This window comes from Ammodytes marinus (assembly GCF_949987685.1).
Source record: "Ammodytes marinus genome assembly, chromosome: 3".
In the NCBI taxonomy this organism is placed as follows: Eukaryota; Metazoa; Chordata; class Actinopteri; order Uranoscopiformes; family Ammodytidae; genus Ammodytes; species Ammodytes marinus.
This window is the reverse complement of record NC_137232.1, coordinates 1,216,962-1,228,982: the sequence shown is the minus strand read 5'-3', so window position 1 is coordinate 1,228,982 and position 12,021 is coordinate 1,216,962. Positions and strand designations below refer to the sequence as shown.

The 12,021-nt window shown below is 40.3% G+C and overlaps 1 protein-coding gene across 3 annotated transcripts in view; it reads left to right on the top strand.

The window, feature by feature from the left end:
- ngef (neuronal guanine nucleotide exchange factor) overlaps nt 1-12,021 on the top strand; it is a 56,513-nt gene that overhangs the window by 30,901 nt on the left and 13,591 nt on the right. For all 3 annotated transcript variants that reach the window (XM_080053626.1, XM_080053625.1, XM_080053627.1), the window contains 3 exons: nt 346-506; nt 630-782; nt 11,782-11,911. In XM_080053626.1, coding sequence (XP_079909752.1) covers nt 346-506; nt 630-782; nt 11,782-11,911 — 444 coding nt within the window. The remainder of the gene's footprint in view (nt 1-345; nt 507-629; nt 783-11,781; nt 11,912-12,021) is intronic.

Below are 12,021 nucleotides of genomic sequence, written 5' to 3'. Positions count from 1 at the left end.
TAACAACTGATCAGCTGATGGTGGGAGTTATGGCCGTGTGTTAGCAGACAGCAGGAATTAGTTTTATTCTGGTTTTCATTCAATCTTGATCCAAGAAAGGGCTTTGGATCTCCATGCTGAGATAAGCACCATTATCACACCAGCACAGTTTCACACTAAGGTCATCTAATGACACTTTGCTCTATCATTGGAACATGGTATTTAAATTGATACATTTTTTTCAATGGAAATCTGTGAAAATGAAAACAATGAGACTTATTTGTGTCTTAAAAATCTGTACCAGCAGGACAGGATTATACACCATCTAAATGCCATCCTAACAACGACATTGTTTTTTCTATCTAGGCCATGTTTGAACTTATCAGCTCAGAAGCGTCCTACTACAAGAGTTTGGAAATTTTAGAGACTCACTTTCTACGTAACCCTGCTTTGATCAACACTCTCAGCCAATCCGACGTGCACTTTCTCTTCTCCAACATCGAGGAAGTCATGAAAGCCAGTGAACGGTAAGACAAGGTCAATCAGTAGCTCAGTTTATGATTGGACATCTTAATATACATCTTAACTCCTGTCCAATTAAGGAGACTTTGGCTTCATATCCCTGGTTATTAATCTCTTCATATTTTCAGGTTCCTGATGGACCTTGAGCACCGAATTGAGAAGACCATTTTAATTTCCGATGTATGTGACATTGTTCATGTCCATGCTGTGGAACACTTCAGGGTCTTCATCAAATACGTCATTAACCAGGTGTACCAGGAGAAGAACTACAGACGGATTTTGTGAGTACCTATTTCATTGATAGATCTGTTGCTATGTTGACTATGTTTCCATACATATTGGGCCGGTTTCACAGACAAGGCTTAAACCTAGTCCGAGACTAAAATGCCTGTTTGAGCTGGATTAATTCAAAGCTACTTGCACAGACTCAGTTTAAAATAGTCCTAGATTAAAGCTATTCTGGATTAAACAAAGGCAATTGCAAGACGGACGACTAGAGCTACTCTAGGTCTAAATTTGATCTTAAATTAATCCTCCATAGAGGCAGGTTTAACTTCAGTTTAGTGGTGTTTGTGAGGGAGCATGGACTATTTGGAATATCTAAATGAAGACCAACTCCCACTGCAGAGGCCAGCCAGAAGAGTAGGGGAGAACGGGGTAATTTGTCACACGGGTTGGTTGTCACAATCGTTATATCTCGAAACCAGAAGGCGCTGTCTGTGAAATTTTGGTAAATATTTTGTAAATATCCAGAATTGGGATCAGAGGTCACCTACATAGTATTCCTTTGAGTTAGACTGCTGAATTTGAGGTGAGACGACTGTGTTTTTCATGTCAAATTGAAAATATTTAGCTCCTCAGTATTTTTCTTCTAGGCTTTTACACAATGGCTTTATAACAAAACACTCGTTACCCATACAAAGTGTGAAGGGTAAGCTATAGTTAGGGGGCCAAGCCCGAGCAGGAGCTGGGACCGCGTTTTGCACAGCAACGCGGTTCCCAAGCCCTGCGGGGCAGGGAACCCTATTGTTTTTGTAAGGATTGTTATTATTATTATTATACTTCGCCGCCTAAAACTGTGTCCACAGCCCAAACCGTAAAGGGTTGGGACATGCCACTTGCATGACTAGTTCAGACCCCCGGCCTCTCGGCCTACAAAAAAATTCAGACATGCCGGCCACTAGGTGGCGCTACACCAAAGAAAACGCGTTTGGGGCTATAACTCCCACACCGAACATCCCACGGTCAAAAACTTTACATCCACAGGTTCTGTGGAGTGAGCGGCAGGCACGGCGCTTGACGACGAGTTGCGTCGGAGGCTTGGCCCCCGGTAAAAACTGCTTGCAGTTCTAGTTTAGATTGTTTTTAGCAAGCTAATTAGTTGTCAGATGGTTGTTGGCCTTGATGCTAGCAAGAAATTCAAGTTGGGGTTGGTCGTCATATTTTTTGGGGGGTTGGTTGTCACATGTTATCTCAAGGCTGCAGCCAGAAAAGGAACCCAATAACGAAAGAAATTGTCAAGCTGTATCCTCACTGACACTCCAGAGAAGGAAAGAATAGAGCAGGAAAAGGCAGCTAGCATGCAAAAGAAAAAAGGGCAACAAAATCAAAACAACCCAGTGCATCCCAAACTAGACCAGCTGCCAAGGCTACATTAAGTTATGTAGGCCTATTTGTCAACTTGACAATGCAATTAAACTTACAAATTTAGTTTCTACTTTCTTGCCTTCTTTTTAAGATTATTCCCATTATGATAACATTGTGACAAACAACCCCATAGTGTTTGACAACCGACCCCTTAATGGGGTTGGTTGTCACAATGTGTAATGATGATTGATGTGTTTGATGATTAATTTCTTCTTCATTGCAATAAGTTAGAAAAAGTGAGGGGTACACATTTCAAGCCAACACCTTAAGCTTCAATTTAACTTAGGAATGACTATTGAAAGATGTTTAGGTGATAAGCAATTCTCACTAGAGTAAAAAGTGTGCCTACTTACCCCATTCTCCCCTACTTGTGGATAGGTCTTATCCAAAACATTTATTTGATGAACTTACATTTCGAGAACGCTTTCAATATGGAAAATGCACTGAAAATAACTTTGCTTGAGTGTATTAGATGGATGCATTTAAATTGAAGATGTATTCAGCATAATAAAATGAGTGTCTAAAACAATTCTGTTTTCAAATGTGGTTGTTGTGATTTAAAATACTGACACAAATGAATAACAAAATGACAAAATACAACAGGAACACCTTTTATTTTCTACTTATATATCTTTACTGATTAGTAATCACAATTGTCTCAGTACTGTATCTTTGAATCATAGCTCTCTCTTCCAACTTCATGTCCAATTCCACCTGTAGAATTTTCATTTTCATGTCGTTCTTCCTTCAGATATTGCATTTTCTGTTCATGGAATTCTCGGGCTAACTTTCATGCAACGTCATCTTTTTTGTCCTTTGTTGAAAGGTTGTGGCAAGCTCTTCTTTAAAGCGAGATTCGGGTTTTTCTACAGAGTCTATCAGTGCAGATATCATTAAATATAATGTCAAAATTATAAATGAGTGTATTGTTCTCTTAGTAACATTTTCATTAGAATTGAATTTGTTGCAAATTGCGGACCAACTATGTATTTGCTCAGTCCCAGCAGTATGGCTTTTAGATTCAATAACCGGATGGTTTCAAACTATTTTTTTAAGAGATTTTTTTCAAATTCATTAAAGTTTATTGATGGGATTTTTTTAGCCTCTGCCCTTGTTTTTTCTCACAAGCAATGGTGTTTCTGCTCCACTCTGGGTTTTTATGATCACCGTTGGACCAGCAGCATGTGCTCATGGGCAGGTGTTCACAATCAGGCTTACTTACCTTACTCCAGGGGCCTATTGCATAAAACTAGGATAATGGATTAACCTAGGATATTTCGGTTATCCTGGCTTGCGTTAGCCATGATCCGGTTGCATAAAAGCGGAGGGACAGAAGTTACCATGGAGATTTATCCTTTACATTTAGCCTGGCTTATTCTGTTCCCTGATTGGCTCAGTCAGCTGTCACTCCGATCTGGAATCAAGGTTCTGTGTATTGCTTTATTTTCATTAGCCTGTTTTAAAGTACCACATACAAGACTGCATTGTCATTTAGTTCTACCATAGTTCTTATTTTTTATTCATTTAACCTGAACCATTTATAATTAACTTAATTATAATTAGATTAAGATGCAATGATATAAATTATAATAATTGATGTTCAATATTGCAGGCTATATTTATACAATTGATTATCGATGGCAGATGACGTTGCAAGTGTGGGTCAAATAAATTCACTTTGTACTTATCACTATATCGAGGTGCATCTAAAACAAAATTCAATATCAATGAAATATTCCTTTTTTCTGTAATTGAATTCAAAAAGTGAAACTTAAATATATTCTAGAAATTCATTACACATGAAGTGAAATTAATCTAGAATAAACATACTTTTCAGAAGGTCGACATTTCTGTATTATAAATCCTTTTTCTGATTGGTTGTATGTAACATTCTAATATTTTGAGATACTGGATTTTTTATTCCATGATCAATCAATCATCCAAAAAAAGGCCTGACATATTTCACTTTGTGTAGTGAATCTATGAAAGTTTCACTTTTTGAATGGACTTTCCATGATATTCAATTTTTTTGATGCACCTGCAGACTGCTCACTGTCAACTATTTTATCATTAAACAATGCAGGGACATCAAGAACAGTTTGCAGAGAATACATCTCCTGTATGAAATGAACTGCCCCCTCACTTACGGTTTAAACTAGCAAGGCATTGTGGGAAAATGGGCCGTCTTTTCCATTTTTCCATCAGTAAATCTGTGTTCGATCTTTGGGTCTACTTCTGAAAGCTGTGGGCTGGCACTTAACAGAATTACTTACACCTGGCTTGACAAAGCAGCCCCTTTACATCCTGGATTGGCGTTTATGCAACTGACTAATCCAAAGTGCCCAGGCTAGACTTTGTCAAGGCTGGCTTTATCAATCATCCTGGATGTCTTTATTCCACTTTTATGTAATAGGCCCCAGGACTTCATAGTCTCAGACAAACTAAGCCAAACTTAAGCCATATCCATGAAAGTGACTTAAACGTCCCAGTTTAACTAGTCCACATTAAGGCCTACTCCTGGCTTAATCTAGGCCCTGTCTGTGAAACTGGCCCTTAATGTATATTGTGGAGAGGTTCTGTATATACAGTAAGTCAGGAAGCCATTTCTTCTTAGTGGTGATTTATTTAAAATGCAGTACATTGGGATACCTTTACATTTGGAAAAAATACATTTCATTTGAAAGCAGTGCATAATAAAAGGGCCTCTCTCACACAACAATACTACTGTGGCATGCTTGACTACTGCTGATCAATACATGTTTAGAGAGAGATGAAGTGTGAGAAGGAATACTAGGCGTCATCCCTTATGCATTGCTGATCTTCTGTTGTCTGTGAATGTAACCAGGCCTTCTCTTTTCAGAAGAGAACAGGTTTGGTTTTGGATCATGACGAATGTGATGTGCAGGGTGTGGCTGACTTGTGAATATAATGTGTTATGTCCCACTTCGTCAAGCACATACCACAGTGTGTGACGTTCCCACGCACTGCAGAGGACAGGCCAAGACAATGAATGGGACAGGCCAAGACAATGAATGGGTTGTATGCCAGCTACTGGAAAAACCTCTGACACCTGTTGCGGTTATTCTCTGAAAATCACAAGGCCCGTGACTAGTTCTGAAACTAACATTTTAGAGATGCATTAAAGGTGCACTATGTAAACTTAGGTGTGTCAGAGAAGTGAACAATTTCTAAGGTTTACTGCATAACTGAATAAACAAACTTTCCTTTCAGGAAAAAATTATCCCTGGAACACTGTTTGATGTTAGAAAAGCTACCTGGAAAGTTTCAATTTCACTGTTGTTGTTTACAGCAGCAGGGCCCACAGTTTGGTCAACAAACATATTCTAGTCTTACATTTGGTTCCAGGACTCCTCTTGTGTTGTGTAAAGTATGTTTAAAGTAACATGGGCTGTCTTTGTTCCCCCTTCTTAATATATGTGGCAGACCGTTAATTAGCCTTGTCGTTAACATTTCTACTTTGACTTAGTTAGCTTTGCCTTTGTGACATAACGTTAGCAACTCCTGTTGAAGATATCCCCAACAACCAACACAACCGGGTGAGATTAGCGAATATATGGATATTTCTTCATGTTTTTCTTCTGATCTGTGATGAAAATCAAATGGAAGACAAACGGAATTCAGTTTAAATGTAATTTATTTTAAATATTTGTATTGTAGTTTTCAGTTTGAAGAACAGAGTGCATACAAACACACATAACATACAGAACAAAGCACATCTAAATTAGCAGCCACAGTCAGACAAGTGAATGCCAGAGTACAATTAAAAAGAATAATACACATATCCATATACATATTCACAGTAAAGCACAATAAAGCAGCCTGCCCATTAAATAATCTTAGTTACTTACTTACTTACGCCTTACACCCCTACTGGGGTATAGGCCGTCGACAAGGGACCTCCAGAGTTCACGGTCACTGGCGTTCTTTTCTATCTGCGACCTGGTGCCTCCCAGTCTCTTGGTGTCTGCCTGGAGGTCCCGGCGCCAGGTGTTTTTAGGACGTCCTCTGCTTCTCTTCCCTTGAGGGTTCCAGGTCAGAGCTTGTCTGGTGGTGCTTGGTTGTGGTTTGCGTAATGTGTGCCTGATCCATCTCCATCTTCTTCGTCCAATTTCGTCTGCTGCTGGGGGTTGTTTTGTTCTTGTCCACAGATCGTTGTTGCTGATCTTGTTCGGCCAGTAGATTTTCAGTATTCTTCTGATACATTTGTTTTTGAAGGTTTGCACTTTATTTATTGTGATCTTATTGATTCTCCATGTCTCTGCTCCATAGAGCAGGACGGATTTTACGTTGGAGTTAAAGATTCTGATTTTAGTTGTTTCCCGTATCTCTCTAGAGTTCCAGATGTTCTTGAGAAGTAGAAATGATGTCCTTGCCTTACCTATCCTAGCTTTTACATCTGCATCTGTACCACCCTGACTGCTGATGATACTCCCCAAGTAGGTGAAGGACTCTACCTCTTCTAACATGGTGTCACCAAGGGTGATCGGTTCGGTACTAGTTGTATTTATCCGTATGTTTTTTGTTTTACCCTTATGGATGTTAAGTCCTACTTGTGAGGAAGTCTCTGTGAGTGTATTGATCTTGTCTTGCATCTGGTGGTAGCTATGTGACAGTAGTGCCAGGTCATCTGCGAAATGTAAGTCATCCAGTTGTGTCTATAATGTCCATCGGATTCCGTTCTTCCTTTGTTCTGTTGTTGTTCTCATGATCCAGTCAATGGCTAGTAAAAACAGGAATGGGGATAGAAGACAACCCTGTCTGACCCCAGTCTTGATCTGGAACTGTTCTGTGAGCTGTCCATCATGTATCACTCTACAGGTCATTCCAGAATAGCTGTTTTTAATGATGTTCACTAGCTTAGTGGGCACTCCATGGTGTCTCAATAACTTCCATGCAGTCTCTCTATGTACACTGTCGAATGCCTTCTCGTAGTCGACAAAGTTGACATAGAGTGGGGAGTTCCACTCTAGTGACTGCTCTATGATAATGCGAAGAGTGGCAATCTGGTCGACACAGGACCTATTCTTTCTAAATCCTGCTTGCTCGTCCCTCAGTTGGTGGTCAACTGCATCCTTCATTCTGTCCAGGATGACTCTATTTAGCACTTTTCCTGGCACAGAGAGTAGGGTGATCCCTCTATAGTTGTTGTTGTTTCCCAGGTCTCCTTTCTTTGGGAGCTTGCTAATAAGGCCTTCTTTCCAGTCCGATGGTATCTCTTCTTCTTCCCAGATCCTTTTGAAGAGTGGATGCAGCAGGCTCACCGTGGTACCAACGTCTGCCTTTAGGGCTTCTGCCGGGATGTTATCTGGCCCAGTTGCTTTCCCACTCTTCAGCTGCTCACCCTCACATTGAATGCCAAAAACGGCTGTTAGAGGGTTTGGAGCTATTGGTCTCTTCTTTCAAAGGTTTTTTTATTCAACAAAAGATTTGCGAAGCAATTACAGTACAATGATTACGTTTTTTCCCCTTTTTTCTTCCCCCGAACACACCCCACCCATATCCCACCCCCAACTACAAACAATCCTGCATCAAAAAATCAGCACAAAAAACAATACACAATGTTAAAAATGACATAAACAAAATACACGCTACAAGAAACAAAAATAAACAATCAATGTGAAAAATAAATAAATAAATAAAATCAAATAAAAGAGGGGAGGGGTACTCTTCAATTATTGTGGTCGGTTTCTTAAAATAGTTTAGGAAGGGGCGCCATATTTTATGAAATTTAGTCTCAAATCCCTCAGTAGTGCAACGAATTTTCTCCAGATTCATACATGACATAATGTCTCTAATCCAATGTGAGTGGGAAGGAGGAGCAGGATCTTTCCATTTAAGTAAGATAACCCTACGAGCAAGTAAAGAGGTGAAGGCCAGTACCTTTAGCTTCACTTTAGGCAAGCCTGAATTGGGAGCGATGCCAAAAATTGCAGTGAAAGGGTTTGGCTCAATTTGATGCTGAAGTACTTCAGAAATTGTTTGCAAAACTGATGTCCAGAACTCAGTCAAGGTGGGACACAACCAGTACATGTGAAAGAGTGATGCCGGTGCGCTCTTACAGCTATCACAGGTCGGGTCTACATCGGGGAACATACAAGCTAATTTAGTTTTAGATATGTGGATACGATGTACTACTTTAAATTGCACAAGAGCATGTCGGGCGCACATGGAGGTAGAGTGTATCCGATCCAGGACTGAATCCCACATGTGATCTGTGAAGGCAGAACCTAGGTCCTGCTCCCACAGGGTTCTTATAGCTGCTAAAGAGGGGCTATGCAACTTCGAAATAAGGTTGAAAAACACAGAAATTGAGCCTTTTAATGTGGGGTTTACAGAAAGAAACAAATCGACATGATTGGCTGGCGGTTTATAAGGGAATTGGGGAATTAACTTTACCAAAATGTTTTGTCAATTGAGAAAAACTAGCAAATAGATCATTAATAAATAAATCACCGATGCATTTTAAGCCTTTTTTATGCCAGATCTTGAATGCACCATCCACTGTCGAGGGAGTAAACAAATGATTAGCTGCAATTGGGCTGAAAAGTGAAAGATTCTGCATTCCAAAATTCTTCCTAAATTGGGTCCAGATTCGAAGGGAGTGCTTAATCACGGGACTACTGTTGGGAATAGCCGAAGAGAGTGGAAGTGCGGTGCTTAAAGGCCTACTTCACCGGTTTGAATATGAAGGTGTATTGAATTCTGAGATCCTATGTAGTATAAATGTGCAAAACAAATTGAAATTGGTTCATCCTAGCCTGAGAAAAGGCAGAAAGAGTGTTTTTTTAACCCTATATTAATCTTACTGTGACATCACAGTAAGATAAATATAGGGTTAAAAAAAAACCTTACTTTGTAAATATTACTGTGATTTCTCCTACTGTGACATCACAGTAATATTTACAAAGTAATTTTTTTTTTAACCCTATATTTATCTTACTGTGATGTCACAGTAAGATTAATATAGGGTTAAAAAAAAAACTCTTTCTGCCTTTTCTCAGGCTAGGATGAACCAATTTAAAAAGAAATTGCACATTTATACTACATAGGATCTCAGAATTCAATACACCTTCATATTCAAACCGGTGAAGTAGGCCTTTAAGAGGGCAGATAGAGACAATGGGCTAATAGCGCTGGACTCCATTGTTACCCAGACTGGGGCTGAGTCGTCAAGGTGAAAATGCACCCAATACACTAAAGAACGGATATTAGCAGCCCAGCAATAGTATTGGAAATTAGGGAGGGCCATTCCACCTGTTTGTTTGGGTCTTTGAAGAAAAGCTTTCCGTAACCGAGGGTGTTTACCATTCCAAATATAATTTATCATTGAAGAGTCAAGGGCCTGAAAAAAGGATTTGGGGAGAAAGATGGGGAGACATTGGAATAGATATAGGAACTTTGGGAGTAATGTCATTTTAATTGAATTTATTCTACCTATGAGAGAAAAAACCAGAGGAGACCACTTCGATAATATTTGCTTCGCCTGATCCAATAATTTGAGGAAGTTCGATTTAAATAGGTTTTTAAAATTTCTGGTAAAACATACCCCAAGGTAACTCAGATGATCTGTCACCACTTTGAGTGGGAGAGGTGTATAATCAAGTTTAAGAGCTTCTTTATTAATCGGAAAGAGTTCTCAGATTTAAAGAATCACACTGTGCTTTAAATGCATCAGACACTGGCGTCAACCAATCCCAGTTAAGATCACCAACCACAACAATTTCATTATACTGCAATTGTGACAGACTTTTCACCAGTGTGGACAATGAATTACCTACTGCAGATGGAGGTCTGTAACAACCAACTATCATGATATGATGGTCTTTCGTAACTTCAAAATTTAAGGCCAGGAGCTCAAATTGTTTACTGAGGGATTCAGTGAGCACTAAATTAACATTCAATTTTCGTTTGGTGTAAATAGCAACACCACCCCCCTTATTAGGGCGGTCAGCTCGAAAAACATTATATCCATCAATGAATATATCCTTATCATGAACAGATTTAGTTAACCAAGTTTCAGATAAAACAACAATATCAGCATCAGTTGAATTAACCCAAATCCTTACCATGTCCAATTTGGAGATTAAACTCCGCACATTAAGATGAATGATACCAAGGCCTGACCTAGATTTAAAGTCTGCAGGTGTGTCACATTGCTGAGGCATATCAGGGCCAGGATTTGGCTGAACATTTCCAGATATAAGTAACAGCAGCATGACCATGAGTCTATGCCTAGTTGACCTGCCTGACATAGGCCTTTCATTTTTTGAATGTAAAGAGCTTACAAAACCAGGGAGTGAATTTACAGAGATATTAAACCAGTCTTTCAGAATGAAAAGGCGGAGGAAATTCACTTCATTAAATGAGCATAGGGATAAGTGCACAGGTATAATAACTTTCTATTTGAGTGGGACAGAGAGTGTATCCCTATGTGAACAGTCTAGAGGAGGAACTAGTACATTGTCAGCCTCACTTGCTGAGCAAGGCCCAATATCCACATAGGCAATGAAAGTCATCAGGCTAAGAAAGGCTAAGATTAGCTTCATTTTCACTGTATGTAACAAATATGTGGATTTTGGAATCAGTGACTGCTAAAGTGAACCAGGCGCATGCAGAGCCAGCACACGTGTGTGTAGTGTGTGAGAACCAGGACAGATAGGATGGTAGGATGAAACAAGCAGTCAGGAGAGGACATGCCGCATGCCTGCATAAACCACTTCAGTTTTGTACTCTCAGCAGGTAGCAACTTGAGCTCAGAATATTAGCCCTTAGGACTGCAGGTAGCTAGCATCAGCTCACTCAGGGCATCCAGCAGGTAGCTAGCATCAGCTCACTCAGGGCATCCAGCAGGTAGCTAGCATCGGCTCACTCAGCAGGTAGCTAGCATTGGCTCACTCAGCAGGCAGCTAGCATTGGCTCACCCAGCAGGTAGCTAGCATCGGCTCACCCAGCAGGTAGCTAGCATCGGCTCACCCAGCAGGTAGCTAGCATCGGCTCACTCAGCAGGTAGCTAGCATCGGCTCACTCAGCAGGTAGCTAGCCTCGGCTCACTCAGCAGGTAGCTAGCCTCGGCTCACCCAGGGCCTCCAGCAGGTAGTCAGCTCACTCCGGGCCTCCAGCAGGTAGTTAGCTCACTCCGGGCCTCCAGCAGGTAGTTTGCTCACTCAGGGCCTCCAGCAGGTAGTTAGCTCACTCAGGGCCTCAAGCAGGTAGCAGACCACATGAGCCGTGTGAAATGTAAACTAGTATTTTCAAATCACCTAAAGTCAGTTTGTACTGTTACATCCAAAGTGCAAAAGTGTACATTTAAAATAAGGATTGTAGAATAAAATTTAGAGTAAAAAATCACTTAAAAACTGTAGGACACAGACAAACAAAGACTAACATGCTGCCATCTTCAATTAATTCTAAATGAAATGTATTATACTGTACATGTAATAAATGAGCCCTTAATACAACTGTGTGTGTGTGTTTGTGTGTGTGTGTGTGTGTGTGTGTGTGTGTGTGTGTGTGTGTGTGTGTGTGTGTGTGTGCGTGTGTGCGTGTGATGAAGCTTTGTTTTGTATTTAATTTAACTTTTCTATTTTTTATTATGTGTACCTTCTTGTCCAGAGAGGGGAACGGGGCGTTTCGTGAGGCCATGGCAGCACTGGAGAAGCATCCCCGTGTCAGAGGCCTCTCCTTCACTTCCTTCCTCATCCTTCCTTTCCAGAGGATCACCAGGCTCAAGCTGCTCGTACAGGTCCGTTTGTCCAACATTCATTCAGAGTCAATACAAGTAGATACTGTCCAGCAAAATGAAAAGATTCACAAGTGAGATTGAATAAAGGCTGGGTGATTTTTTTTACATAT